The sequence below is a fragment of the Ovis canadensis genome, chromosome 4, assembly GCF_042477335.2.
Source record: "Ovis canadensis isolate MfBH-ARS-UI-01 breed Bighorn chromosome 4, ARS-UI_OviCan_v2, whole genome shotgun sequence".
Taxonomy (NCBI): domain Eukaryota; kingdom Metazoa; phylum Chordata; class Mammalia; order Artiodactyla; family Bovidae; genus Ovis; species Ovis canadensis.
The window spans coordinates 102,729,907-102,746,047 of NC_091248.1; the positions used below are offsets into that span (position 1 = coordinate 102,729,907).

Genomic DNA, 16,141 nt, shown 5'->3' on the forward strand with positions numbered 1-16,141 from the left:
GATCACTAAGGAAGGCTTTCTTATTTCTTCTTGCTAGAGGAGCTATTCCACATTCAAGGTCGGGGGTGGGGGCGTGGTGGTAAGGAGATACTCCTCGTCCAAGGTAAGGAGCAGCAGCTGCACTTTGCTGGAGCAGCCATGAAGAGATACCCCACGCCCAAGGTAAGAGAAACCCAAGTAAGACGGTAGGTGTTGCAAGAGGGCATCAGAGGGCAGACACACTGAAACCATAATCACAGAAAACTAGTCAATCTAATCACACTAGGACCACAGCCTTGTCTAACTCAGTGGAACTAAGCCATGCCCGTGGGGCCACCCAAGACGGACGGGTCATGGTGGAGAGGTCTGACAGAATGGTCCACTGGAGAAGGGAATGGCAAACCACTTCAGTATTCTTGCCTTGAGAACCCCATGAACAGTAGGAAAAGAGAAAATGATAGGATACTGAAAGAGGAACTCCCCTGGTCAGTAGGTGCCCAATACGCTACTGGTGATCAGTGGAGAAATAACTCCAGAAAGAATGAAGGGATGGAACCAAAGCAAAAACAATACCCAGCTGTGGATGTGACTGATGATAGAAGCAAGGTCTGATGCTATACAGAGCAACACTGAATAGGAACCTGGAATGTCAGGTCCATGAATCAAGGCAAATTGGAAGTGGTCAAACAGAAGATGGCAAGAGTGAACGTTGACATTCTAGGTATCAGCGAACTAAAATGGACTGAATGGGTGAATTTAAGTCAGATGGCCATTGTATCCACTACCACGGGCAGGAATCCCTCAGAAGAAATGGAGTAGCCATCATGGTCAACAAGAGTCCGAAATACAGTGCTTGGATGCAGTCTCAAAAACAACAGAATGATCTTTGTTTCCAAATATATTCAACATCAAATCCTTTCTACTGTTCAATTTTTAACTTAAATCCTAACTTTTTTGTAAAGATTCTTAATTACTGTGGTATGAAACCACTGAAATTACTATTATCCGAAGTTCTATTGTATTTGTTAAAAACAAACACACAAACACACACACAGAATATGCAGTGTCTATGTTTCAATAACTCAGGGCAATGCAATTTGGGTCCAAATAGTTCTATAATTATTTTGTTTGCTAATTCTATTTCTCCTTGCAGAGTATAAGAAATAAATTTCTTATGTAGTTTTATGTATTTCACAGGGCCTAAAATATTCACTCATTCATTCAAGAAATATTTACTGTGTTTACTGTATATTGTTCCATGTACTAGGTAGCAAGTAGATAAATTTCAATTTCAGGAACTCCAGTCTAAGGACATAGAAAAATTTAAAAATAATTGAAATAAAAGTTGATTATGCTTCTGATGCCGGTAAACAGGTAACTTCAAGTTGATATGAAGCACTTAAGTGGTGAAAAGAAAATAATATCTAAGATAAAACTGAAGAATAACTAAGAATTAGCCAGATTAAAAGTAAACTGTGTGATACAATCAAAGAGTTCTAGATTCAAAGTTTGAGTTCCCTACTGTCAACACTGAAAAGATATTTTTAAAAAAATCTTTGGCAAAGTTGTTTTGATACTTGGATATATTACTGTCAATACAGATAACATGGTCTTCAAGTCTAAGCTTTTTTGATTTTTTTTAACTACTCTGATGCAGGAAAATGTCAACTTTCCTTACTTCTCTTTTCTATTTTTTTTTCCTTTGAATGCTGTGGCTGTAATAACAGATGTACAATAGTCATGTTGTTAAATTGCTTCAGAAAACAAGAACATAATAAATTCCATTTAGGTGCCAACAAATGAGACAGCATAGATTCTGGAGGAGAGAAACAGAAGAACAGCAGGAAGACACACTTTGAGGATGGGAGGGTGGTGAGATAACAAAAACCTTGAGAGCAGCAAGCTTCCACCAAAGAGAAGAAATGGCTACACTATGAGAGGAGGTCTTTCCTTTTCCCTAAATTAATACTCTAGTCCCTCAGGGCACAAATTAAGAATAACACTAACCCCCAGAGCTACTGGGTAGTGATCAACTTTTCTTTTACACAGCCAAGGGATTTTGTTCATCCACAGAGGACACCCCTGTGTACTGTGGTGCTGAGAGCGAGCCAAGAGCTGGTTGCATTTTCCCATCCCATTAGCTGCTGGCCACCTGAGTGAGGAGAAAAACAAAACTAAATGACACAGTTAACAGACTGCAGTTTTTTAGCTTGTGATTCTGAGACACGGCATGTGAATCAAAGAGATTCAAAGAAATAAATGGCCTTGACTCCAGGGAAAACCTCTTGCAGAAATTCAAATTCAAATTGTCTCTTTACACAGTTTGGATAAGCAGCACCCAAGATATATTAGAAACTGGTTGATGATTTTTCTTTCAGATTTCTTGACCTGAATTTCTTCACCTCTGTCAATTTGTGAGTTTTTAACATTTGACAACTTATGGCTGTCAATGTTTGATAGGATAAAATTAGACTGTTTAAATAATGCTTCAAAAATCTTAAAGGGTTAAATAGATTAACCTTTTTATGGAGAATATAGGCTTAGTATAGAACCCTTAATAACTGATTAGTTCAGTGCTTTTATTGGACTAATTCAAAACAATAATCATTCATTACTCAAGAGAAATTCTGTGTCCTTGATAAAATGTAACTATTAATTCAATATACTATATAATACTTGGACACATTGAAATTAAACTAAAACCAAATCATGAAATTTTATTTTCCAAAGTTATTTTCAAATTATAGGAAAGTAAATATTCTTTTTACATATCCATATGTTATGGCACTAAATGTGAATCTTAAAATCTACATCATGACCCTGGTTGTTAGTATTTACATTTCAAAATAGTCTAGCCTTGAGGAATAATTCAAGCTATTTTTTCTTAGCAATCAAAAAAAACCTATAGAATAAGTTACTTCAAGTTTTATGATATCAGTGCTGACTCCTCCTGAATACTTATTAGAGTCATTGCCAGGCATGGGTAGGGCTGGGTGGGAAGAGGCAGCCAGGCATGAAAAGGAGGAGAACTGGTATCAGAATTCATAACAAAGGACTAACTGTAAAATCCACCTTAACTGTTTTCTACGATGTTCATTATGGCACCATATACAAAAAGGTAATTTAAATTAATTTTGTGTTAGAATAACAAAGATTTCACAATTTACTATAGGAGGTTAAAAGCAGGCCAAAAGCCACCATTAGTCAATATGTTTAGAGAATGGATGAATTATGTTATCTCATAGAATGAGGATTGACTTCAGGTGAAGTTGTTCCAGTCCATGGTGTGTTCTTCTTGCCCTATATAACATTTTGGTCAAAACTGAGGCAAAGCTCTCTTTTATCAGCTAAAACGTCCATTTCTTCTGAGTCTTAGCCTGGAGATTGGTGAGATTAAGTGGTTTATCAGCTGGGGTAACCATAGGTTCAGAACCCCAATTCTAAAACCTCCAACCCAAAAAAACCCTTTTTCGTGATTTCTACAAGTTCTTGTGGCCAACTTTTTCATCCTTTTTGCAATCTTCTGATCTTGCATCTTTGTATGTTGCCCTGAATCAGTCTGGATGTTAAGGCCTAGTCATTTCTCTTGTTCCTTTCCCTCTTATATTAAAAAAAAAAAAAAAAAAGAATCCTCTTGCACTAAATACTTCTATTAGTTAATGATATAATTAATGAAATTACAGAAGCCACACTGTGCTCCACTGACTTCTAACTATGTTCTGCCCTTCCTATCTCTCCAGCAACACTCAGACCTCCATGTTTCTGGCACAATTACCTGGCAATTCTTCCTATAACAGGATCATTCAGGGTCTCAGATTTTACCCCTAAACTAATCAACATATTTACCAAACAAAAACAAAACAAAACTAAATAAATAACAACAAAATAACATCTTCTTCACAGGAATTCTCATGAACAAAATGTGCCCATCTCATCTTCCTTGGAGAAATTTAAAGAACTTCTTAGCTATACTTGACAACAGGAGTAACCATCATCAACTGGCTCCAGAAGCTCAGATCATGGACTCTTTACTGCCAAATTCAGACTTAAATTGAAGAAAGTAGGGAAAACTGCTAGACCATTCAGGTATGACCTAAATCAAATCCCTTACGATTATACAGTGGAAGTGAGAAATAGATTTAAGGGCCTAGATCTGATAGATAGAGTGCCTGATGAACTATGGAATGAGGTTCGTGATATTGTACAGGACACAGGGATCAAGACCATCCCCATGGAAAAGAAATGCAAAAAAGCAAAATGGCTGTCTGAGGAAGACTTACAAATAGCTGTGAAAAGAAGAGAAGTGAAAAGCAAGGGAGAAAAGGAAAGATATTCCCATTTGACTGCAGAGTTCCAAAAAGTAGCAAGGAGAGATAAGAAAGCCTTCCTCAGCAATCAATGCAAAGAACTAGAGGAAAACAACAGAATGGGAAAGACTAGAAATCTCTTCAAGAAAATTAGAGATACCAAGGGAACATTTCATGCAAAGATGGGCTCGATAAAGGACAGAAATGGTATGGACCTAACAGAAGCAGAAGATATTAAGAAGAGGTGGCAAGAATACACAGAAGAACTGTACAAAAAAGATCTTCACGACCAAAATAATCACAATGGTGTGATCACTCACCTAGAGGCAGACATCCTGGAATGTGAAGTCAAGTGGGCCTTAGGAAGTATCACTACAAACAAAGCTAGTGGAGGTGATGGCATTCCATTTGAACTATTTCAAATCCTGAAAGATGATGCTGTGAAAGTGCTACACTCAGTATGCCAGCAAATTTGGAAAAGTCAGCAGTGGCCACAGGATTGGAAAAGGTCAGTTTTCATTCCAGTCCCAAAGAAAGGCAATGCCATAGAATGCTCAAACTACCACACAATTGCACTCATCTCACATGCTAGTAAAGCCATGCTCAAAATTCTCCAAACCAGGCTTCAGCAATACGTGAACTGTGAACTTCGGGATGTTCTAGCTGGTCTTAGAAAAGGCAGGGGAACCAGAGATCAAACTGGCAACATCCGCCGGATCATTGAAACAGCAAGAGAGTTCCAGAAAAACATATATTTCTGCTTTATTGACTATGCCAAAGCCTTTGCCTGTGTGGCTCACAATAAACTGTGGAAAATTCTGAAAGAGATGGGAATACCAGACCACCTGACCTGCCTCTTGACAAACCTATATGGAGGTCAGGAAGCAACAGTTAGAACTGGACATGGAACAACAGACTGGTTCCAAATAGGAAAAGGAGTACGTCAAGGCTTTATATTTTCATCCTGCTTATTTAACTTATATGCAGAGTACATCATGAGAAATGCTGGGCTGGAGGAAGCACAAGCTGGAATCAAGATTGCTGGGAGAAATATCAATAACCTCAGATATACAGATGACACCACCCTTATGGCAGAAAGTGAAGAGGAGCTAAAAAGCCTCTTGATGAAAGTGAAAGAGGAGAGTGAAAAATTGGCTTAAAGCTCAACATTCAGAAAACAAAGATCATGGCATCTTGTCCCATCACTTCATGGAAATAGATGGGGAAATAGTGGAAACAGTGTCAGACTTTATGTTTTGGGAGGGCTCCAAAATCACTGCAGATGGTGATTGCAGCCATGAAATTAAAAGACACTTACTACTTGGAAGGAAAGTTATGACCAACCTAGATAGCATATTAAAAAGCAGAGACATTACTTTGCTGACAAAGGTTCATCTCATCAAGGCTATGGTTTTTTCAGTAGTCATGTTTGGATGTGAGAGTTGGACTGTGAAGAAGGCTGAACGCTGAAGATTTGATGCTTTTGAACTGTGGTGTTGGAGAAGACTCTTGAGAGTCCCTTGGACTGCAAGGAGTTCCAACCAATCCATTCTGAAGGAGATCAACCCTGGGATTTCTTTGGAAGGGATGATGCTAAAGCTGAAACTCCAGTACTTTGGCCACCTCATGAAAAGAGTTGACTCATTGGAAAAGACCCTAATGCTGGGAGGGATTGGGGGCAGGAGGAGAAGGGTACAACAGAGGATGAGATGGCTGGATGGCATCACCGACTCGATGGACGTGAGTTTGAGTGAACTCCGGGAGCTGGTGATGGACAGGGAGGCCTGGCGTGCTGCGATTCATGGGGTTGCAAAGGTTCGGACACCACTGCGTGACAGCACTGAACTGAACTGAAAGGAAATAAAGCAGCAGATAAAGCACAAGCAGGAAACCCTGCACAAGGTTCAGTCTTAAACAAGGCAGGTAAGTGTCACCTTCTTCCCAGTCCACTGGCACTTCAGAGGCCTCTAGCTCCTTCTTGAGCCCTGGGTTCATGCTGTCCTCTTACAGTTAACAATCAGATACATAAAGATCACAGTACCCAGTGATGATGCTGGATTCAACAAAAAGCAACATGCTAAAAGGAATTATGTTTAGTTCAAAATATGACTCAGGAGAAGTGTGAATATTATGGCTTCCATACAGTAGGACTCATCGTTTCTAGAATGAAGATATTTAAGCATTTGAAACAATAGCATCTACATTGCATATTTTCTTATAGTACTTGAAATATAAAACTACAAAAGGATTATTTCTGTTCCTTATTCTTCCTCCCTACCTTCCTCCACAAGCACTTATTGATACTCTGTGATGAGTACTGAGCTAGGATATGAGGATATGGAGATAAAAAGATAGCTCTTGCCTTAAGAAGCTCAGATCCAGGAGGATTCAGACATAATCCTGACGATAAAACTGAGCACTATGCACTAAGACAGAAGCGAAAGAAAGTCTTGTGAAGGTATATGCACGCAAGTATGCTAAGTCGCTTCAGTCATTCCTGACTCTTTGCAACACTATGGACTGTAGCCCGCCAGGCTCCTCTGTCCATGGGATTCTCCAGGCAAGAATATTGGAGTGGGTTGTCATTTCCTTCTCCAGGGCATCTTCCCAACCCCAGGAAAGAACATGTGTCTCTTATGTCTCCTGCACTGGCAGATGGATTTGTCACCACCAGCGCCACCAGAGAAGACCATGAAGGTATACAGTACAGGCTAAAGCAGGAGGGTCAGTAGTCCTTTTCGGAAGAAGGGGTCTCTGGGCTTGTTTTGAAGGGTGAGTAGCCGGTTACTGAAGAAGGAAAGAAAGGATGCTACCTGCAGAGGCCACAGAAGAAGCAAAAGGGCTGAGAGCATGTGGTTTTTCTGTGAGTGTGCAACTGAGTGAAATTGGAACAGTCTGGCTGTGGTGCATGAGCAGGGATGATGGGATGGGTCAAGTGTGCCAAGAATCGACAATAAAAGTCCTTGTTCCCAGAGGGCAAGGGAGGAGCTGTGTGGGATGAGGTCCCTATGGCAGCAATATGGAGGATGGGGGAGGGAATAAAGAAGTGAACCTGGAGGTTGAAAGCCTCATTTGGGGACAAAAAGGAATCCAGATGGGAAGGAAACCGAGATCCAAGTAAATCAGTATCCAGCTCTCACAGCCAAGGTGAAACCTTCCCATGACAGCCTCCCAGGGAGAGAGAGGGAAGCAGGAAAGCCGAGGTGCTCCATAACATCTTAGAAGCTTCCCACCCTCTCGAGTTCCAGCAGGAGAACAAGGCACTCCACCAAGACTCACATTAGCTGCAGTTCAAGTCTCTGCCTATATGGCCTGTTTAGAGACATGCAAGGTCATCAATGTGGCATGGCAGAGCCACCTCCCTGCAGGCAGTGGTAGGCCATTAGTAAGGAAGAAGTAAAGAATTGAGGCAATGATTAAACTAATAGAACAGAGAAGATGGTGACTAAGTAGGACATCAAGAATAATGCCCAGGTTTCTGCCTGAAGCAACTTAAGTGCACGATGAAACCTTCATGGAGATAAACTATGTGAGTGCCACAGAATAGGAGCCTCAGTTTGGAGGTGAGGGGACAAGGAATGGTAAGACAAGATGAAGCAGGGGTTGACATGTCAGCTTGAGTTGTACTATGGGACAACTAAGGAGCAAGAGAGTAGGCAATTCAGTACATGATTTGCAAGCTCCTAAAAACGACGCTTACTCCTTGGAAGGAAAGTTATGACCAACCTAGATAGCATATTAAAAAGCAGAGACATTACTTTGCCAACAAAGGGTCCGTCTAGTCAAGGCTATGGTTTCTCCAGTGGTCATGTATGGATGTGAGAGTTGGACTGTGAAGAAGGCTGAGCACCGAAGAATTGATGCTTTTGAACTGTGGTGTTAGAGAAGACTCTTGTGAGTCCCTTGAACTGCAAGATCCAATCAGTCCATCCTAAAGGAGATCAGTCCTGGGTGTTCATTGGAAGGACTGATGCTAAAGCTGAAACTCCAATACTTTGGCCACCTCATGCGAAGAGCTGACTCATTGTAAAAGACCCTGATGCTGGGAGGGATTGGGGGCAGGAGGAGAAGGGGACACAGAGGATGAGATGGCTGGATGGCATCACTGACTCAATGGACATGAGTTTGAGTAAACTCCAGGAGTTGGTGATAGACAGGGAGGCCTGGCGTGCTGCGATTCATGGGGTTGCAAAGAGTCAGACATGACTGAGTGACTGAACTGAACTGAACTGAAGAGAGTTCTGGCCTGCAACTGTAGGGAGCTCCAGGATGCAGGTAGGAGTTAAAGCCAAAAGAAAAACTGAGATCAAACAGGAGAGCATACGAGATGAGTAGGAGGCATTTATAGTATCAAAAATTATGGTTTTTTAAATAAATGTTCTCAAATAACAAGAATCACATAACTATTAGAATCATTACTGGCAAATATTTTAAATAACTCCATCCCTTTTCTTCTTGTGGCTGCATAGGCTTTTAATTGTTTGGAGAGATCAAGTTTATAAAAGGAAATTGGTCACTATGGAAACAGGCTATCCAATATCAAACAGGCAGTTTTACCACAAAAGGGTAATTACTTTAGTTTTTTGCTTAATTGTATGTTTTCATGGTTTTCAATAATCACATATCCTTTTGGTTAGAAATTTTCAGTCAGTTAATGACCTGATAAGCAAAAGCAGAAACACTAATCCATAGCTCTTTGCCCAGGTTGCTTACTATGGGCACCACAGATCCATACATTCTGTGACTGCTATAGTCTACATTTCAGTGGAATGTGCAATTCACCTAATTTCTATAGGCAGCCTAAGTCTAAATGAACAGAGTCACTAGGATGGTGTCTCCATGTTTTCCTTCACAGCCAAAGCTCGTTTGTTAAGAACATGTTAATTTCATGTTACTTATCAATCATTATTCTAGGCTGCAGTGAAAATCTAAAGCTGTATAAGAAAAGAAGAAAAATTATACAAAATTTCAATAATTACAAAATTATACAAAATTTCAAAAATTATGTCACCAAAAATACTAAACAAAACTCATGAAAATTCTTACAATGTAACTGTCTTCTTTAGTTCATTCCTCTATATTTTTAAACTCAGGACACATTCATATATAAATAATGTTACTTCACTAACCTTATCCAAAAAACTTTGTATCTCTGCTTCCTGGTTCTCTGTGTAAGTGATATATCTATGTCTCCCAATGGAAGCAATTATCTGCGTCTCTTTTTCCAGAAGTTCACACAAAGCAGCTTTCCTTTCAGCTCCAGTCAAAAATTGGTTAATGCGTGTGAGTTCTTCTTGCCGCCAGACTAGAGGAATAACATGAAAGACTCTTGAGTTTTTAAACACCCACATCTTTACAGAGCATTTTTTACTATCACATCCTCAAAAGCAGTATTTTATTTTTATATCAATTTAAATAAAATTATACATGAATAGCATCACTCATATTGTACACCTGATACATGAAAAAACAGGATGAAATGGAAGCTGAGACCCAGCAATAAAATAGAGTCAAGCAAACACAAGTCATAAGACATCAGGACAGATGATGTCAAATTATGCCTCCAGGTAAGCATACACACACCCCCAGTATTGGGAAAAAGACAGCCTGGATGTAAAGCAGCCACGAATGTGTCTTGCTCAGCTTCCCTCTAAGAGAGTGATTGTAGCTAGGAGGCAGGTGGCTGACAGTATCAGCTACAGCATTTCAGATCTGCACCATGTTGGAGCAGAGGCCATACTCTTCTCACTAAGCTGTCAGTCAAAAAAGTAAGGACCATGGGAGAAGGGCCTGGGCACGGCTGCCCAACAGTGGCATCTTCTGTGGCCAGTTATTATATCAGAGCTGACCATCTGGCCGGCTCAGATTGCCTCAGAGTTCTGTCTGTCTGAGGATCTCCATCCCCCATCCTTTTCGTTCCCTCTCTCAACTTTCACAGGTGTCAACTCCTATCTCAATCTGAAGACTTTCTGTCTTTCCCTGCTCTCTTCCCTTTATCTTTACTTCAAACTCCATCCTAGTGTCTGCTTCTGCCAGTACCCAAATTGACAGTTTTATGTAGAATTGTTGACTTCAATTGTTTTCTTCATTACTAGCACTTTTAGTACCATTTTCCATCTCTTTACAAAATCCTAATTGTATCAGCAAATGTTATAAAATAATTACATTTACACTGAACTCAAACCAATGAATTAAGTTAAAATAATATTTACAACACTTTAAAGTGCAGGTTTGAGGACTTCTCTGGTGGCTCACTCAGTAAAAAGCAAACCTGCAAAGCAGGGTTTGATCCCTGGGTTAGAAAGATCCCCTGGAGAAGGAAATGGCAACCCACTGCAGTATTCTTGCCTGGGAAATTCCATGGACAGATACCTTGGTGGGCTACATTTCATGGGGACACAAGAGTTGGACATGACTTAGTGTTGGACACCACCAAAATGTTGTTGCTGTTATCCAGTCCCTCAGTTGTGTACAATTCTTTGCAACCACATGGACTGCAGCATGCCAGGCTTCCCTGTCCTTTACCATCTCCCAGAGTTTGCTCAAACTCATGTTCATTGAGTTGGTGATACCATCCAATCATCTCATCCTCTGTCGTCCCCTTCTCCTCCCGCCTTCAATCTTTCCCAGCATCAGGATCTTTTCAAATGAGTCAGCTCTTCACATCAGGTGACCGAAGTACTGGAGCTTCAGCTTCAGCATGTCCTTCCAATGAATATTCAGAGTTGGTTTCCTTTACGATTGACTGGTTTGATCTCCTTGCAGCCCAAGGGACTCCAAGTGTCTTCTCCAATACCACAGTTCAAAGGCATCAATTCTTCAGCTTTCTGCTTCTTTATGGTCCACCTATCATATCCATACGTGACTAATGGAAAAACCATAGCTTTGACTATACTTTGTTGGCAAAATAATGTCTCTACTTTTTAATACACTGTCTAGGTTTGTCATAGCTTTTCTTCCAAGGAGCAAGTGTGTTTTAATTTCATGGCTGCAGTCACCATCTATAGTTATTTTGGAGCCCCCCAAAATAAAGTCTCTCGCTGTTTCTATCGTTTCCCCATCTATTTGCCCTGAAGTGATGGGACCAGATGCCATGATATTAGTTTTCTGAATGTTGAGTTTTAAGCCAGCTTCCTCACTCTCCTCTTTCATCTTCATCAAGAGGCTCTTTAGTTCCTTTTTGCTTTCTGCTAAAGGATGGTATAATCTGCGTATCTGAGGTTATTAATATTTCTCCCCACAATCTTAACTCCAGCTTGTGCTTCATCCAACCAAGCATTTCACGTGATGTACTCTTCACAGAAGTTAAATTAGTAGGGTGACAATATACAGCCTTGACATATTCCTTTCCCAATTTGGAACCAGTCTGTTGTTCCACGTCTGGTTCTAACTGTTGCTTCCTGAGAAACCTGTATGCAGGTAAGGTGGTCTGGTACTCCCATCTCTTTAAGAATTTTCCACTGTTTGTTATGATTCACACATTCAAAGTCTTTAGCTTAGTCAGTGAAGCAGAAGTAGATGTTTTTCTGGAATTCTCTTGCTTTCTCTATGATCCAGTGGATGTTGGCAACTTGATCTCTGGTTCCTCTGCCTTGTCTAAATCCAGCTCGTACATCGGGAAGTTCTTGGTGCACATACTGTTGAACCCTAGCTTGAAGGATTTTGAGCATTACCTTGCTAGCATGTGAAAAGAGCGCAACTGTAAAGTAGTTTGAACATTGCTTGGCATTGCCTTTCTTTGGGATTGGAATGAAAACTGACCTTTTCTAGTCCTGTGGCCACTGCACAGTTTTCCAAATTTGCTAGCATATTGAGTGCAGCACTTTAACAGCATAATCTTTTCAAATTTAAAATAGCTCAACTAGAATTCCATAAATTCCACCAGCTTTGTGCATAATGATGGTTACTATCAATAAAAAATGTGTTGCACACTACAAGTGTTAGTTATTATCAACAAAGAATGTGTTGCACACTACAATATATAAAATAGATAATCAACAAGGACCTACTGCATAGCAGAGGTAATTGAACTCAGTACTCTATAATAATCTATAGGGGAGAGGGAAAAGAATCTGAAAAAGAATATATATATGCGTGTGTGTGTGTATAAATCACTTTGCTGTATACCTGAAACTCACACAACATTGCTTCCCTGATAGCTCAGTTGGTAAAGAATCCGCCTACAATGCAGGAGACCCTGGTTTGATTCCTGGGTTGGGAAGATCCCCTGGAGAAGGGGGAGGCTACCCACTCCAATATTCTTGGGCTTCCCTTGTGGCTCAGCTGGTAAAGAATATGCCTGCAATTTGAGAGACCTGGTTTCAATCCCTGGGTTGGGAAGATCCCCTGGAGAAGGGAAAGGCTACCCACTCCAACACGACTAAGCGACTTTCACACAACATTGTGAATCAATTATACTCCAATATAAAAAAATGTTTTTAAAGAATGTGTTACATGAAATACACTCTAAAAATAAATCATAAAATGCCAAATAATAGCATTTTTATAGACTTAATTTACCTAAAGATTATGCTATAGACTTAAAATTAACCTGAGAAAACACAGAGTACTAAATCCTACCCCAAACTTAAACAAATCAAATTTCTGGGCTCAGATATACTTATTTTAACAAGCACTACATTCATTTCTTATACATGCTAAATCTGGGGAAGAAAACTGTTTTATATCCAACATTGCAAAAAATGTCAAAGTTACATTAAAGGAAAAACTGTGTTGGAAAGAACTTTAGAAATTAAACAGTTCAACACTCGTCCCCATATAAGATGGATTCTCCTCCTAGCAGTGTGGACAGATTTAATTTGCTCACCCTGGTCCTAGTCCTAGCCTGTGAGGCAAAACATAGTCAGTCTACTCTGCACAACATGGCACCAAAGATAACTGTCGGAGACCACTTAGATTTTCTCTTTTCCAGACAAAAACACTTCCCTTTCTCAAACTGTATATAATTTGACATAATTTCATGTCCCATCCACGTCTAGTTTCTTTTTAATCTATGACATGCCAAGTTTCTGACAAGATGAAGGTTTTTATACAGGCTGCTAGCTGCCCTCTCCTACGTTCTTCTAGAAATGATACAAGAAATATGAAATAGGGGGAGGAGAAGGAGAGACTAGAAGCAATACTAGAAATCAGAGAGGTGTGATCCATGTGGTAGAAACTTTCAGGGAAGTTCTTTAAGACATAGTTGCAGCTACCACCGGAAGACACTCAAGGAGGCACAAGTGTCCCTCAAACAGCTGCTGTCTCATCTCAGAAAGTGAACGCTCTAGCAGAAGGTAGTAAACCTTAATTCAAGGACTCAGAACTAGAGAAAAGGGGGGGCTGTAAATCCATCTGAGCTTTTACCTCTTTTAAGAACATCTTTGACAAACTTTTAAGAAGAAATAAAAAAAGAATGCTTACATTTCAAATCATTGCAGAAAATATTAACAATCATAAATGTTTGTGCAGAAAAAGACCCAAAAATTAGAAAAAAAATGCATAAAGCAAGATGAGAGAAGCAAATCAGGCATAATGGTTACATTTAAAACTATGAAACGGCTCAATTTTTGACTAAAAATAAAATGTTATATATTTTTTTAAATCCAATGACATAATATTTTCCAAAGGTACACTTAAAGTGATGCCAAAGACTAAGGTTAAGCACAAAAGGATGATAAATATGAACAACAACAAAAAAACAGATGCAGCTATATTATTTTGAAAATAGGAGGGAAAAGACTAAAAATTCAAACCTTGGAGAAGATAATTTTATGATGAAAGGTATGACTTTCATCAATTTTATGATGACCGTCATGAATATTTATACTGAAAATCACAGCCCATCAAGCCATATAAAGCAAAACTTCTATCAGTTATAAACACTACTGTGGTGAGTATATTTTATTTTATATAAACAGAATATAAATGAGTTAATCTATGAGAGTCAAATAAAGAGTTAAAAATCAAACTGCCAAAACAAAAAAATCAAATTGCCACAGTATGATTAACAAGTTGAAATTAATATACATCAAGCTCTAAACATCAAAGATGAAAGTAATCTTATTTTCAAAGCTCTATGAAGCATTTATATAAATTCAAGTAAATTCTAAAAATTTAACTAAATTTAAAGAAAATCAACCTTGAATTTTCATTGGAAGGACTGATGCTGAAGCTCCAATACTTTGGCCACCTGATATGAAGAGCCAACTCACTGGAAAAGACCCTGATGCTGAAAAGACCGATGTCAGGAGGAGAAGGGGCAATAGAGGATGAGGTGGTTGGATGACATCATCAACACAATGGATATGAGTTTGAGCAAACTCCAGGAGATAGTGAAGAACAAGGAAGCCTGATGTGCTGCAGTCCAAAGGGTCACAAAGAGTCAGACACGACTCTGAACAACAAGAAGAAATAAATTCTAGGAGTAGGAATGGAAGAAAACATAAACCCCCAAAATCAGAAATGACAAACACTGCATTTTTTTGGACACAGTGCAATTCAACTACAATTAATAACAAAGTTTAAAAAAGAAATATATTCCTATCTGCTTAGAAATGTAAGAAATTCTATCAAAAATAATACTTAATCAAAAAAAGCTATGATTATCAACCATTATGGAAATAAAGGGGCTTCTCTGGTGGCTGAGACAGTAAAATCTGCCTACAAAACAGGAGACCCAGGTTGGATCCTTGGGTCAGGAAGATTCCCTGGAGAAGGGATTGCTACGCATTTCAGTATTCTTGCCTAGAGAACTCTAAGGCAATATTAAAAAAAAATAAAATAAAGCACTACGTATCACAATGCATGGGGTGAAATAAAAATTGCAAAAGGTCAATTTGGGAGGATTTTATATAATTAAGCCTCAAATATAAATCGGGCTTCCCCAGCGGTTCAGACGATAAAGAATCCACCTGCAATGTGGAAGATCCCCTGGAGGAGGGCATGGCAACCCACTGCAGTGTTCTTGCCTGGAGAATCCCATGGACAGAAGTACCTGGTGGGCTACAGTCCATGGGGATTCAAAGAGTTGGACATGACTGAGCAACTAAGCACAGCACAGCACAAATTTAAATCAGGCACCTGAACATTGTGAATTGGGGCAGGGAGGATGGTGAGAGAGTCAATTCCTAGCCAGGCTGATAAGAAGTCTGGGGGTCCCCGAGGAGAGAGGGGTCTGGGATTCTCAAGGAGAAGATAGGGGTCTGGAATTCACAAGCAGGAAGAAAGGACAAACTTTTTCTTTTTTTTATCTCTACATTCCTTAGTCTTAGTCACATAAAACTTTTTCCTTTAAACCCTGAACTGATGATTACACAACAAACAACTCAGTTTAAACTCTGTACTAAGGATTATATGTTAGGTCCATGTTAGGCCCATGAATGTTAGGTCCATGAATCAAGGCATATTTGAAGTGGTCAAACAGGAGATGGCAAGAGTGAACGTCGACATTCTATGAATCCGCAAACTAAAATAAACTGGAATGGTTTAATTTAACTCAGATGACCATTATATCTACTACTGCGGGCAGGAATCCCTTAGAAGAAATGGAGTAGCCATCATAGTCAACAAGAGAGTCCAAAATGCAGTACATGGATGCAATCTCAAAAACGACAGAATGTCTCTGTTCATTTCCAAGGCAAACTATTCAATACCACGATAATCCAAGTCTATGGGCCTCCCTGGTGGCTCAGCTGGGAAAGAATCCGCCTGCAATATGGGAGACCTGGGTTCAAACCCTGAGATGGGAAGATCCCCTGGAGAAGGGAAAGGCTACCCACCTGAGTGGCTCAGAGGTTAAAGTGTCTGCCTGCAATGCAGGAGATCCAGGTTTGATCCCTGGGTTGGGAAGATCC

The 16,141-nt window shown here is 39.7% G+C and overlaps 1 protein-coding gene across 2 annotated transcripts in view; it reads right to left on the reverse strand.

Annotated features, from left to right (window-relative positions):
* Positions 1–16,141, reverse strand: part of IQUB (IQ motif and ubiquitin domain containing) — a 78,064-nt gene that overhangs the window by 23,519 nt on the left and 38,404 nt on the right. For both annotated transcript variants that reach the window (XM_069586916.1, XM_069586917.1), the window contains exon 8: positions 9,416–9,591. In XM_069586916.1, the coding sequence (XP_069443017.1) occupies positions 9,416–9,591 (176 nt within the window). The remainder of the gene's footprint in view (positions 1–9,415; positions 9,592–16,141) is intronic.